The sequence below is a fragment of the Lemur catta genome, chromosome 10 (genome assembly GCF_020740605.2).
Source record: "Lemur catta isolate mLemCat1 chromosome 10, mLemCat1.pri, whole genome shotgun sequence".
NCBI lineage: Eukaryota > Metazoa > Chordata > Mammalia > Primates > Lemuridae > Lemur > Lemur catta.
The window spans coordinates 72728938-72744534 of NC_059137.1; the positions used below are offsets into that span (position 1 = coordinate 72728938).

The 15597-nt window shown below is 38.2% G+C and overlaps 1 protein-coding gene across 1 annotated transcript in view; it reads right to left on the reverse strand.

The window, feature by feature from the left end:
• GNAQ (G protein subunit alpha q) overlaps window positions 1-15597 on the reverse strand; it is a 276419-nt gene that overhangs the window by 163876 nt on the left and 96946 nt on the right. Inside the window, exon 2 of the mRNA XM_045563139.1 lies at window positions 7242-7426. Coding sequence (XP_045419095.1) covers window positions 7242-7426 — 185 coding nt within the window. The remainder of the gene's footprint in view (window positions 1-7241; window positions 7427-15597) is intronic.

Sequence of the window (15597 nt, forward strand, 5' to 3'; positions counted from 1 at the left end):
TTAGCCAAGAAAAAGGGATAAAAAAAAATCTCATATTCATCTTCTATTTTCACATGGCTGTCATGGGCATAAAATGAATAAAGAACTGTGGCTAGGAAGTATTTGCAAGGCATTAAAAGAGAAAAGAAATTATAGAAAGGGATTTTGAAAGTTATATAGTTACTAGAGGCGCAGTGGTGGGTACAACTCCCAACAAGAGTCCTGGAGGGAAGAGAGAAAGTGATAAACCAATCTCAGAAGAAGAGCTGGTTGATTCATCAAGTTGGCCATGAAAAGTTCCTAGGTTCCTTTACACCTTACATTAAAAAGAAGAGAAAACTCAAAGATTTATAGAAGCAAGATTAGAAAGTTTCCCCATGAAAAAGCACGGGTTGTCTTTAGTGCTCAATAGCCAACAATCCAATTAAAATCACTGTCACCCACAAAAACCTGCATCTGATATTGAACTTTGAACACTAAAGAGAAATCCTACATAGATGTAAATATTGTAATGATTTATGGGATTTGGAGGCAAAGAAAACAAATTCGCCATTGGCTTAGAGACTATTGTCTAAATTTGTTGTTATTGTCTTTTTTTTTATAAATACAATGGAAAAAGTTCAAGAAAGAAGCTTCAAATTATAACAAAATAATATTAACAATAGCTTCATCTCTTTGTTAGAGTCTTGGAATTGGAGAATCAGCATTAAGAAAAATAGTGCTGGAAAAGGATTTCGGAGGTTGTCTAGTCCCTCTCTCACTTTATTTTAGCAAAACTGCTTTAAATAATTTCACATGTTAAAAACACACTCTATTTTTGAACACATCTAGATAAGGAGATTTCTCCACCTCCTTAGGTATCCCGTTTCAATGACTGTCACTTTGAGGTGACTCTGAAGTTTTCCTTATATACCTCTTAAATCTGGTCATGCTGTGTAAGTTATTTCCTGTTTGTTTTATTCTTAATAAAGACAGAAGGTTAGTAGTATTCTCTCCATAATGACAATTCATTTTATAATAACTTCTAAACTTTTAAAAATCATTTACAAGACATTTTCACATACATTATCTATTTAAGCCTTGAAACAATCCTATTATTATTATTTGCCCCATTCTATAGATGTGGCAAGTCAGGCTTAGAAAGTAAAGATAGTACACTTGGGGAGAAAAATGGGACAATCTCAACCAAGGTTACTCAGCTATATTCAGTGCTTTGGCTCAAACTCAGCCACCTACTTCATACATAACTAAGTCACTAACCCCTTTAATTCCTCCCCCACCCCAGAATAAGAAATTATATTTTAGGAAAGGCTTAGCAAATGCTAAGTAAAATTGGAGGGCTTGCGTCTATAGAGTAGCCATGTGTCACTTTATTTTCTAAATTGACTGTGTGTTTTTGCAGTGGAGATTTGTGATTTGTGCCAGCATCATTCCTCTTCTTCCACTAACTGTACCCAGATTTCCCTCAGGGACTGTCATTCAAATTGTTCAGACTTCCTCCATCCAAAGAGCTAGAACATAAACCAAGCTAGACCAAATGGGCACGTTTTCCTAGGAATGTGAATCTTGGATGGGTGACAGAAGACAGAAAATGGCCAGAGTTCAATCCATCTCACAGATGAGTTCCCCAGGCCTGCTCTGGTTTCCAAGAGCTTGTCCTTCAGCTTCTCCTCATCTCTCCCATATTCCCATAAATTCTTTTTCTACTTAATTTAGCCAGTGTTGGCTTCTGTTGCTTACAAGCAGAGACCCTTGACCGATACAACCCTTTAGAGCAATAGATAAAACATATATATTTATTACTTCTGCCTTTATTATACAAGTGGGAAACATTAAAATGAAATCAGCCTCTTGGCATTTTGTAAACTAAAAAAATTCCCTCATGTTGAAAAAAGTAGTAATTTTTAATTCAATTGATCAAAGGCAGGAATAAGTTAGCAAGTGCTCCAGAATCCTGGCTATGTTAATCTTTTAGAAAATGAAACTTAGCTTCTGGGACTCTGGATTTTTCAGGAAGTACAGAAAACTCACAAAACATCAAATGTGTTTAAAAAGGTACTTTCCTGTGACAAGTCTTTTCTTATAATTGTCCAGGGAAGGCAAAAAGTAATGCAGCAATGCATCCCCTCAGTGACCCTCTACGCCAGGTGAAACGCAAACAGGTATAAGGCCTCAGAACTCCTGACTAGCTAGTCAAACACCTGTAGCCTCAGTGCTAAATCAGCCCTGGTTATCAGGACTTTCAAGTCTAAAAGTAGGTATTGGTTTACAAAGAAAAAGGGAAATTGTCTGTGCAACATTAGCACGATGCTGGGTTCTCTTCAATAACTCTCTTAAATTCACTGCATGAAGAAACATTGAATCAGATTTTCTTTTCTCCTGAGACTGAAGAGAGCAAAGGTCTATCAAAACTTTGAAATTGTCCTAAGAAAACCCGATTTCACAGTTCACAAAAATTATAAGCCAACTATAAAGGGATACCAGGATCTGCTATCTGGAGTAATCCACTCAATGAACAAAGGCTCCTATAACATGTCTGGCATGTTGTGGAGGAAACAAACAATTATTAAACAAGAAGCCTGCTTGCTGAAATGTAATTTGCTATCTGACTGAGAAAATAAGGCACGCACATATGAAATAACTAACAAAGAGCAATGCAGGAAAAACACAAACTGCCAGGTACAGCCAATTAAGGCACATAAAAATCAGGGGTTCCAGGCTGGGCGCGGTGGCTCACGCCTGTAATCCTAGCCCTCTGCGAGGCCAAGGCGGGTGGATCGCTTGAGGTCAGGAGTTCGAGACCAGCCTGAGTGAGACCCCCCGTCTCTACTAAAAATAGAAATAAATTATCTGGACAACTAAAAATATATACAGAAAAAATTAGCCGGGCATGGTGGCGCGTGCCTGTAGTCCCAGCTACTCGGGAGGCTGAGGCAGTAGGATCGCTTAAGCCCAGGAGTTTGAGATTGCTGTGAGCTAGGCTGACGCCACGGTACTCACTCTAGCCCGGGCAACAAAGTGAGACTCTGTCTCAAAAAAAAAAAAAAAAAAATCAGGGGTTCCAAACCTTAGGATCCACTTCCCAAAGCTGTATTTCAAGACAGTTCCTTATTAACACAGAAGCTTTATATCTCTTCCTTTTTATTAAGAGCTGATTTCAGCATCAAAGCAAAGAATCACCGAAAGAGTATGTCTGTATAAGACAGGAAGTCATAAAATAACAGTATAAAATTCTTTCTTTTGGAACTAAGAAATGAAGAGTAATCTAATGGTTAAATGGTTTGCACCCAGTGGAGGTTAAATGTATCTTTTGATTCGATCAAGTGACAAATATTTAAGCCCTTTTATCATTAGCTATCTACAGTTATGTTGGGGGGGGACAAAATAATATTTAGGAATAAACAAACTCCAGCTCACCATGTATTCAGAAGTCCTACAATGTATATATTCTTTCACCTGGGCTGAGTTCAAGCAACTCACCTATAAACATTACTTGTTTGGCCAAGAAAGTCTAAGAACAGGATTATGAATATATACCTAGGGAAGAATTAATCTTTATTTTGGTAAAAGTTTGCAATTTATTACAATTGATTACAAGCTCCTTTCTGAATCTGCAATCCCTGAAATAGGGTGAGGTTTATAAAAGAGTATGCAATGCCACACCATTTGGTCCCCAGGTTGGGGCCTGGACTCCCCTTGACCACTGCACCCTCTGGCCAGCTAACCAGGCAGGATTCTCAATTCAATGTAGCAAGACTTAAGCAAGAGCAAACGAAATCCCAGAGCTCTGGTGTGGCATTCCCAAAGCTAGAACTAACTTCATAACAAACAAAACTGCAAATAATTTTCCAGTTCAGAAATAGGCCATTTCATTTGTAAGCTATGTTTTGCTTTATGAAATACATGAGTCCAAAAGCAAGTATAATACAAAGTTATGCTGGACAGTATTGGAAAGTGTTTTTATATTTATGCTACTACCTATAGATTATGGCCAATATAATGGTAGGTGCAGAGAAGCTTTTTTTTAAAAAAGCCAAAATGGCTATTTATGGTTATTTATTTTATATCTTTGGTGGCACAAAATAAATCAGAATGTGGTGCTTCCAAATAACTACTAATCAAATACACACCAAAACCTTTACACTATTTATAAAATAAAGCACATATAGCTTTGTAACCAGAAATTTCTATAGAAAAATTCTAACCAAAACATAAAGTATTCTTATTAAATATTATAAACACAAGAAAATAAAATTCAAAGTTAGCCTGGATTCAAAATCTTTCACAAGCACATCGTAAACCATTTTCCAGTCCTCCTCTATAAGAATTCTGCTCAAGCTACGTTGGCCAATTTCAATACCGTATGCATATTCCTTCTTCTGAACATTTCCTCTAGCCATTCCTTTTCCCCAAAGTGCTCCTCCCTCAGACATGCCTTCATGATTGTAAATTTCTGCCCATCCCTGTCTAAACTTCTCTGCATCTCTGGCAGCACAGAGCATTTATTCCTTTGTACAGAGAGAGATTTCAAAAGTTGATTTGAACCATCTCAACAACTTTGGAGCAGAAGAGGAGACTTTCGGTTGTTTATGCTCACAAATGATTTACCTAGTCATGAAACAATTTTTTTTTTTTTGAGATATTTTTTGAGTACCTGCAATGCAAAAGATACAATGTTAGGGACAATGAAGGATACAAAGATGGAACTGGCATAAGATTTACTTTCAAGGAGCTTCGAATCTAGTCAGGAAAGTAAGATCAACACACAAGTCACCATATTCAATACAAGCTAGACAATCATAAATACTCCACTATGGGTTATGCTAAAGAAGAATAGGGTTACCTAGCACTATTGTAGGGGGAAGAATAGAGGAGAACTCTCAGAGGAAGTGGCATTTGAGTTGAACAGGAAGGTGATGACATTATTTTCTTAAAGGCCAGGAAGTTAATGGATAAAGCAAGCGGAGAGTGATATATACATATATCATCAGAATATACATGATGTAGAGAAAATGGAACAAATGAAAAAGTAATTCATATTACAAATTAAAGGGGATTAAAAATAGCAATTTGGAGGTCAACACACAGTAATGTCACGATGTTAGGCAGTCTGTTATCTGTTAAGTATCCAAGAGACGTGGGAAGACTTTACAGGATAATTATGGTATCTGAGAAAACCCCATATTATTATAACTTTTTATGATGTCAACTTATAACTGAATAGTATTCAACACAATAAAGTATACTTAATTAGAATTGACATGAAGAGCTCAAATAACAGGGTTAAATATTCCTCACTGTGTTATATGACTAAGGCATTAATTCCACCCAATCTTCTACATCTACATGCCCGTATAATAAACCATCTTCATATGAAAATCAACCAACAGGGCAGGATCCTGAAGGATTCTTCTAGAGCATCTAAGAAAAAAGATTTCTGGGGTAAAAGTATAGGTAGATAAACAAGCAGTGTGGTATATATGTAAAAACATATATACATAAAGCACACACATGGTAACCAGAATTCACCAGCCCATCATATTATCAAGTGACTACAGACAGGGAACATCACTGGCATTATAAAAACAAAACAAAACAAACTCCAACAGAATTTTCTCACAATTATAAGGAAACAAGCATACCACCTATTTCACAAACACTGAGATTCCTTAGTGGGGAAAAAACCCCAATGCTTTAAAATTTAGACCACTTAGATATATCCATGCAGCTTAATCTGGTTCAAGTACCATGGTCCTGGGCTCACAAAATGTCCAGCTCTTTTTCACTCTTCAAAGTAAAAGCAGGAGGGATTATTTGTGAAGGGTCTGTTACTTACGGAGAGACTCCTGTTGCCCATGGAAAACTAAGTGTGATAGTATTATCTATTAGATAAAAAATCGCCAGTTAATTTCAAGAAAACATCCAGGAAAAAGAAATGCCTGATTTTAAGATGATTTGATATATTTAGATGGTAGCAGATATATTTCGATGGTAGCAGAGGTGAAGGTACACAGAATTCCCTTATTTTACCCATAGATCCATCTTTGTGAGGTAAATCTCAGTCTATGAGTCACAATGGGTATCCCAACTTCTTGCTATTACCTACTGATCCAGGTAAATGGAAATATCCTTCACAGTAGATTTGTCAACAGTACTGAGAGAATGAGAGTTCTTATTGAAGGCTCTAAAACAATTACAGGCACAAATGCAGTGTTTTATCAACGAAAGGTGAGGCTTACTGTAAGATGAGCACCTACCAGACTGAAGGAGCAAAGACTAAGTCCACGCAGGATATACTGATTAGTGGGAAGGGAAGCCAACAGGCTACAAAGACATTTCCACAAATTCCAAATAGATTTCCCTTCCCCCAGGCCGGGGGCCTCTGCAGAGGCTGCCACACCCTGGGTGTAGCTCCAGTTCCTGCCTAGGAGCTTTCTGAAGGGCAACTGCAGCATAAACTCAAACACGGGGCCACTCTCAGATGTACCAATCTTGTTTGGTACCACATCTACGTAATATTTAGAGGGTGAACAATTATAGCATTGTTTTCACCTGGGGTAGTGGAGGGAAGGAGGGTTGGGAGGAAGAGTTTTCTATTTCAACTAAGAGGTAATGCTGGAGGATATTGGAAGAGTTTGCTTATTTTCTAAAAAGCTGAAAATTTAGATTTTTTTTTTCTTGAATCCTTTCTCAAGTGATTTTAGAAGTTTCCGTTACTTTAACACAATTGCAGGGAAACATGTTGGAAACGTGTGACAGATGGGCCCATTTTGAAATAAAATGAAGCCTGTGGTACTACTGAAAGGAAGTCACGAAATTCAAAATTAAACCAGATAGGATGGTCTTAAGCTGTTTTCGTTCTTTTTTCAATGAAGCACAAAGAGTGGGAAGCTAAGGCAAGGCTGCCGCCTCTTTGAATTCCCCCACTTTGGTCAAACTGTATGGTACTTACAAGCTGTCTCCTTAACATAACACACTCCCCAAATCTTAAACCTCCATGTATTTTTATCGTTGAACATCCAAATATGTCTTTCACTGATATCACTAAGAATATAGTTCTAATTTTTTATAGGTGTAACTTTAAAGGTTTAAGAAAAACACAGTTATAAACAACTTAATCCACTTAAAATCCCATTTAGGATGAGATGAAAAATAAACATTTCAAAAACCCCCTCTGCGTTCCAGACATGATAAGAGGCCACTTGTACTACTGTATTGTGTGGATCACTCTGCCAGCCGCCCCAGTGAAGAGTCACACCTACCTTATTGTGCTCATACTTGTAGGGGATCTTGAGTGTGTCCATGGCTCTGATCATGGCCTGCATGGCTGTGAAGATGTTCTGATACACCAGCTTGGTGAAGCCCCTTTTGTCTTCATCAGAGTATCCAGACCCGTGGATGATTCTCATCTGCTTGATAAACGTACTCTTGCCACTCTCTCCCGTCCCTGAAAGATGACAATAGCAGCTCATCAGACCGCAGCACCTTCTCAGGCCCCCAGATGACTACACTAGATACAGTAGCTTGGATGTGACATCCCCAAGTGGCCTGCAGAGAGAAGCATCACTACAAGGGGATAGGGCACCCACAGAGAACACTTAGCAAATTAGAGAGTTGAGAGTCCATTTCAATGGCAGATGAGCTCAACAAAACAAAACAAAAACCTGTCACCTCTTTGGAAGCCACTCAGCATGGAATTTTGATAGTGATTTGTAACTATGTATCTTGTAAGAAACAATGACAACAGCATCTTTGGAACATAATAAACCCTGATAAAGCTCTCCTCCCTAGAGAATACTTGAACTGCTTCCAGACAATGGGCTGATTAGCCAGGATCTGGATCTGGAAAAGACAATGCACTTACACAAATGCTATTCGGAGATAAGGAAATAAAGGCCTGAAAATTCCTAGACATTTTCTCTAATTTTAAAATAGGGCATATGGAGAGCACAGTAGCCTGGTAAGATAAGAATAAGGATCATTTTTCTAGACAGCAAGTATCCACTTTATGTATTTCTAGAGGGTTAGGCTGGCTCAGTTATCACCTAGTTCAGGAAAGCCACAGGGGTTCTTCTTCCCTCTGCCCATTCTTGACTAATAACATGATACAGATATTTATTGTTATTAGATTTTTTTCTTCTGTACTTTCTCATTTTTCCCATCTTCACTATTCCTTTTCTGTTATCACAAGCCTGAAGATAATCCCTAAAAGAGCTATAAATGTCCATGGGAAGAAAGAAAGTGAGAAAAATGAGATCATTTCACTGAATGACATTATATTTCTGCTACAACAAATCTAAAACTATGAATCTAAAAACCTCATTTTTCTAAATGTAAGTGGCTATTTTCATGTCATTCATATGTCATTTCTCACTCCCTTCCAAATTTCCTTGAGATTTCCAAAACAATAAATGTCTCTGCCTTCCCCCAACAATGTGAAGGAAATGAAAGTATCAATTTGTATACTGAATATGAAAGAATAGGATGAAAAACATTATTATGACCAGGGTCCTGAATGCCATTTCCTCACTACAAGGCTGACAAGAAGGAATAGAGGGAGAGAGAAATAGAACTAGGAATACAACATCTGTCCTAACTCCATTTTGTTTTTCTGATGGTTGGATTTCATTACTATCTTTACAAACAATCGCAAAATTTCAATTAATTATTACAGTTTTCATAGAAGTACTCTTAAATGACTACAGATGTCTTGGTAAACACAACCCTCACACAATTATAATGAAAGACAATTTCCAGCCCCAGAGTCCTGCAGTAGCCGATTTCCTTTATAATCTTCCTATTACTTTTAATAATGTGATCTGAAATTCCTTGAAATATAAATTAACAACTGCAATGTAAATGCTATGAGCCCATTTTAACAGAATTAACCCAGAGTTAAAAATGAATATTTAATAATCCCAACCACAAATACTGGAGAAACATGTAAGTATCTAAAAATTACCCTGTCTAGTAAAAATAAGCTACAAAATTGTTTCTCACCATCAATCAACAATTTATAGAAAGAAACTAGTATCTCTCAAGCCATTAGAAGTATGTAAGAAAAAAATCCAGGTTGCTTCTTTGTTTATTATAACTATCTCAAAGCCAGAGGCTTGCTCTGAGGGCCCAGATGTCGACATAATCATCAAATCAGAATGTTGGCCAGTTTTTTCCATGGTAAGAACAGCAGAAATCTTAATTTGTGAGGTTAACAGTATGAGAACAAAAGAAAAGAGAATCAGGCAGTAAGGCCCTCTTCCTCCTGGTCATCTGAGAAATTTTTATATACTTACAATCCAAAAATAAAAAAGCAAAGAAAGTAGAAGATGAAATATAAACTATTAATACATTGACTTGTGCTTCACTGAAATTACATTAGGCAGGAGCAGTCAACCACTCGGCACCGCTTTGAATCTAGTCACCAAGCCCCTGGGCACCGTTTCCACATGCTGGACACCACACTAATGCAGACTCCAGGTAGAAGAGAACATATGACTGATGGATGAATGAATGGGGGGAAAATAAGAGGAAAAGAAAAATAATTTTAAAATATCAACTCTAAAAGTAAGATATTTTCCTGTTGCCAGAAACACATCCAGGGATCCTTTCTCTACCTTCTCATCTTGCTGGGTACCCCCAGGGGGACCAATGGTAGGGATTTCATCAACAGCTGTCTTGTGCTCTGTCTTGTGCCTGGGGTTAGCCAAGAGGAGGCAGGAGGAGGAGACTAGAGAACAGGAGAAAGAGGAAGGGACATTGATCCTCCAGCTCCCTCCCTGCAGGGCAGTACAATGTGCCATGTCCCCTTCAAAAGGCCACAGCTGCTGTGGGTGGCCCCCTCTGGGTTCCAGTAACCGCTCCCTCCCCTAGCCCAGCTACTGTTGGCCCCAGGTTACTACACCAGCCCTTACAGGCTACCTATGCCTGGTCCGTGCCTTTGTAAACAGTCATTTTATAAAACTCTCCTCAGTCACGCTGTTAAGAGTGTGCCATAATCCTGCTGGAACTCTGACTAGTACAAACGCCAAAAGGAAAGCAGGGGAAGATTAGTAAGATGAAGGACAGAGAAGGAAAGGGAAAGGAGGGTATCCTCTCTTCTTCCTCTGTCCTTTTCTCCATAAATCTTATTTATAAGGTACTCTCCAGTTTATAAAGTGCTTTCTATTCAGTAACTCATTTTCATGACTCCCTTCTGGAGGTCAATCACGGTGAAGAAACAGGTGTCACCCAGTTAAAAAAGGATAGAGACCAAACCAAATCCAGGGTGCTATTAATAACTGCTAACTCTTCCCCAAAGTACTAATAATACAGTACTTGTCTGCCAGAGCACGTGCATGTGTGCATACAAAACACACACACACACATTCTCTGTCTGTCTGTCTCTCTCTCTCTAAGACTAATCTCCAAGATAGACAAGGAGCACAGGGGTCTTCACCTTCTGAATATCCCCTCTCATAAAGGAAACAGAAAGAAATTTGTGTTCAACCCCTTATGCCTTACAAGCATTTTACAATACACTGTTGTTTTATCCTCTCGAGTATCTGTGAGATAGGTGTCTTTATCCTCACCCCAGAGAAAAGAAACGATCTTAGAGAGCTGAGGCAATACACCTAAGGTGACATGGCCAGAACAGGCAGCACCAGGGCTCAGGCCCAGTCTTCAGATGCCCAGCTCAGGCTTAGCACGACTTTCACAGGTTCACACCTACCCTAAACCCAGGATAATTCATTGCTACTGCCCACAATCTACAAACAACTCAACCCAGCTTTGACTATACCCAACATTTATCCATTAAATCTAATTTTGGATTTCTGGATACTACTTCAATTAATGGGGACCCACTTTGAATCCTGGTGCTATTTACCAATTAACCAGCCATCCCTTCCAGGTAAACTTCCCTCATGGCCTTAATGCTCACACTTTGATTTTATTATACTAATGCAGTAAATTCAAAGTGAAGGCAAAGCTTCACATATGAGAGAAATGTATGTGATACAAATGCTATAGATATAATGATAAAAGCAGTGAATTAAAGTATTACTTAGTCAGGTGTGGTGGCTCATGCCTATAATCCTAGCACTCTCAGAGGCTCAGGCGGGAGTATCACTTGAGGTCAGGAGTTCAAGACCAGCCTGAACAAGAGTGAGACCCCATCTCTACCAAAAACAAACAAAAAAAATTAGCTGGGCATGGTGGTGTGCGCCTGTAGTCCCAGCTACTCGGGAGGCTGAGGCGGGAGGATCACTTGAGCCCAGGAGTTGCAGTGAGCTGTGATGACACCATGGCACGTGCCCAGGCAACAAAGTAAGGCTCTGTCTCAAAAAAAAAAAAAATATATATATATATATATATATATATATATATATATATATATATATAAAGTATTACTTGGTACTAAAATTGAATTTAGCCAAAAGAAAGTACATTTGAAACCACCTTTACAAACTGATAGAGGGGTACAAGAACTGTGGTAAGAGTCTAGCTAAAAATAAGGCACAGACCTAGCTAAAATTAATGATAATAATTACCCACTGTCCCCTGTTTGCTTCTCTACAATTGTCACTCTGGAGCCACATAGCTGGTGGTCATAAAGATTCTTAGCTTTCTCCACAGATAACATCGCCTTTTTGAAACCTAGGGGTAGCTTCTGGAATATACTCCAGGTCCCGTGTTCCAGTGGAATGGCTGACCCACCCAGACCAGTGGCCCATACCGAGGAACTGATTCAACTGGTCTTGTGACCCCCACCCAAGAACCTGGTCAGCCAAGAAGACAATTTCTAGAACCCTATGGTTCTGCCCCAAACCCGGCCAGTTAGCAGACTCAACTGCCTGTGCCAAACTGTCTTTAATAACTCTGTCTCCCCAATTCTTGGTGAACTGGATTTGAGAAATTTCTCCCATCTCCCCGCTTAGCATTATGCAGAATAAACTCTTTCTCTGCTGTAAACTCTGCTGTCTTGGAGTAGTGGCTTCCTCTTGGGCAGCAACACAGTCATTCCTCAGTATACATGAGGGATTGGTTCCAGGACCTCCCCCCATACCAAAATCCAAGGATGCTCAAGTCCCTGATATAAATGGCATAGTATTTGCATATAACCTACATGCATCCTCCCATATGCTTTAAATCATCTCTAGATTACTTATAAGACCTAACACAATGGAAATGCCAGGTAGACAGTTGTTATATTATCTTATTTGTATTGATTATTTTATATCATTTTTATTGTTTTTTAAAAATATTTTTGATCCACAGTTGGTTGAACTGCAGATACAGAACCTGCGGACATGGAGGGTGGACTGTATATGGGCTAAAAGATCAACGGAGCAAGACTTAGCCTCTTGGTTCCAGAGTTCTATCACGGAGACAAATGAATTGTTCTTAACAAATGTGTAAGCCAAATTTCATGTATTCTTCTTCTATTTTTACAGAATTAAACAACAATATCAGCATTTTAAATGGACATTTTAACAATTTACTCATGATTAGTATGAAAAAAAATTTTTGGTACGATTTAAAAAACCCAGCTGTTCCCAAATTATGTAAAATAGTGTTGTTTCCTAAGGGCACATGAAAAGTACAAGAAACTTCACAATTCTCTATCCCTGAGTGAAAGAAAGCAGACTTTTCTATGTGAGGACGGCTTCGTGAATTCAGTGATGACTAATGCCTTTTCAGGGCACAGGGTAATAAAAAGCACAAATAACTCTGACCAATCTAAAGAAATACGACTCTGTTTCCGAGATCACTGTTACAACAAAATCTAGTAAGGAGCCCTTATATAAAATGTCCACGGTGCAGGGAGCCTCTCATTTTTCCTAATTTAAATGTATCTTCAGTCAAGTCATTTAATAACTTTAACAAGCAAGTTAACACACACAAGGGTGTGAGTGCCACAAAAATCCCTGCTCTGTCCCTCAGTGGTGTCTATAAATATGGCTAAAAAATGTCCCCAGGAAATACATTTGTACCTTCAGGCAAGTACTCTGCCTTTTCTTATCCCAGCTCCTCAAAATACCCAGAAATGAGACTATTTAAGAATCATGCTATTAAAAAGGCCACTTTATCCAGCATGCATAATTGGCTGTGAGGGATACTAATTTGTTTTTCTTTCCTACTCACCGGATCAGGATAAAGTGTAGAGAGCAATCCCCAGTTCATTTCACATCTCCTTCCATCAGAACAAACATCAAATACAAACTTAATATCCTAGGACAGAGTGCATCACTTTGCAAGCTGTCAGAAGGCATCGTTAGACACACATACACTCACACATACGCACACACAAACACTCTGATGCTTCCATTTTAGGCTTTCTTTGCCAAGACCTTTTGAACGCAACGGGATTCCCACATACAGGTTCTGCCACCAACTCATATTTATCTATCCAGTTCACACAAAGTATCTACACATTTACATTGATTATTTTGCCCATTTGTACAATGTAATCTGCAAATAGTTCTGTCAAAAATGACTGCTTAAATCCAATCATTGGTTACCTTCTTAATGGTAATAAATTAGCATTTAGTGTTGAAAGTAATCGTGGACTTACTGGTTCCTTCTCTCACACTTTAACTGGATTCTTGGCTCCTCTCTTATCAAAAGAGGGCACAGGACAATCCACACGTGTAAGTATTGCTCAATGCACTAAAAATGTCAGTTACTGCTGTCACTGCTCTGAAGAACTTTGGTGTTCCATTTACATACAAGGGCCCTAGAAAACAATCACTAAACACTTATCAGGAACTTCACCTGGTTAATCCCCTTTATTCTGAAAGAAAGGCAGAAAACACACCCTTAGCAGGGCCTCTCACAGGCTGAGAGAAGCCGATATCATTCTTTTTTTTTTTTTTTGGTTCCTAGGAAGAAGAAATACCAAACAGAGTTACAGAAACTGTGGTATTTAAAGTTGTACAATGAATATATTCGTTTCATCCTGCCAGGGCCTTTCATGACTGTATTTGGAGATATTGTCAAACCATCAGAAGTCTACATCTGAAGACCTTAATGAATGTGAAGGCTCGGGCCAAATGCCCCTGCCCTGTCCTTTTGATTGGCTGCCACCCAGATAAACAACAGCTCAGAACAAAGCCCAAGTCTCACAGAGCTGAATTATAATGCAAGTAACTGTACTTCAGGTCCACTGATTTAGGCCAAGAGTCTGAAATATGGAATCTCACACCACCAACGCTGAACTTGGGCTACTTCCACATAAACTTGGATAAAGCAGAAACAGAAATTTCAAGGAGGAATTTTCTACCCACAAGTACATCATCAATCCACACCTGCAAAGAATTAACAGCACTTAGATAAAAGTGATTTAATAACACTGAGTCAAAACGTAATCCATGTGTTCTCCACACTCCTGGTTACATATACATTAAAATACACGTATTCTGTTTTCTGAATGTTTTCCTTCCCTTGGATTGCAACCTACATTTGAAACTGAACAGCTCTAAAACCAAAGTCACCATAATTTCCTCTCTTCAAAAGACTGTTCTTTGAGGGCAAGGATTGGGTACACTTAACTATTTGTCCCCAGCATGTGGTCTGGCAGAAGGTCCTCAGACAGTTTAAAATTTTTAACATAGAAATTAACTGAATGTAGCATCACCAACTACAAGTGGAAACCGAATAGGTAAATTAGTAGTAACCAGAATTACTAATAACAACTAATCCAACTAAGTTGATTTTAAGGAAAAAACAGGCAAAATGCATTGAATATTCACTTATTTATTGAAAGTATTGGAAGATAATATAGTCCTGTGCTTCTCAAAGTGGTAAAACCTTCCCTGAAAAGTTGCCTGATCATCCAAGGTTACTCAAAGGTGCAAGAGCATTTTCTTGGCATGTCCACAGTAAACATTTCTGTATTAAAAACATCCACTAGCTGCACAACCTTCTGAATATAACTAAAAACCATATATTTATACATTTCAAAATGGTGAATTTTATGGTATATGAATTATATCTCAATTTTTTTATTTTAAAAACTAACATTATTATAATTTGGAGATGAATAGGAAGTCTGCATGCATTATCATGCTAAAACTTTTTCAGGTTACTTTGAGCCAACCTGCTCAATCGTCCCCTCCCATCCCTCCGCCCTCCCCAACAAGAGTGCCTCTCTTCTGCCTCTGGGTGCATTTTGGAGAAGCCATTTGAGAAGCCCCCAACTCACTGATCTTACAAAGGAGGGAAGTGACTCATTCAAGAATTCTGCTGGGTCAATGGCTAATTAGGAAGACGAGAGACTAGAATATACCAAGGTCTCCTACCTGTCCAGAGTTCCTGATATTGTGTTCTCATACACTAAACATTTTTCCTATTTACAAAAGTTATAAATATTTATTAAAAATTCTTCTGAAATTTGAACATTTTGGTATATTTCTTTCCTTTTTTTCTAGGTTAATGTGCTTTTTCTGTTCTTGTTCTAAAATAAAACTGCAAAAAACCTGTATTGTTATTCTTCACTTAATATATTATGTTAATTATTCTATGATATTAATTATTCCTCAGAAATAGTTAATAATGATTACCTGAAAGATCATAAGGACCTGTGATAATTTAACAATTCCCATCATCACACATTTTTAGTGTTTCTAATTTCTTACTTTT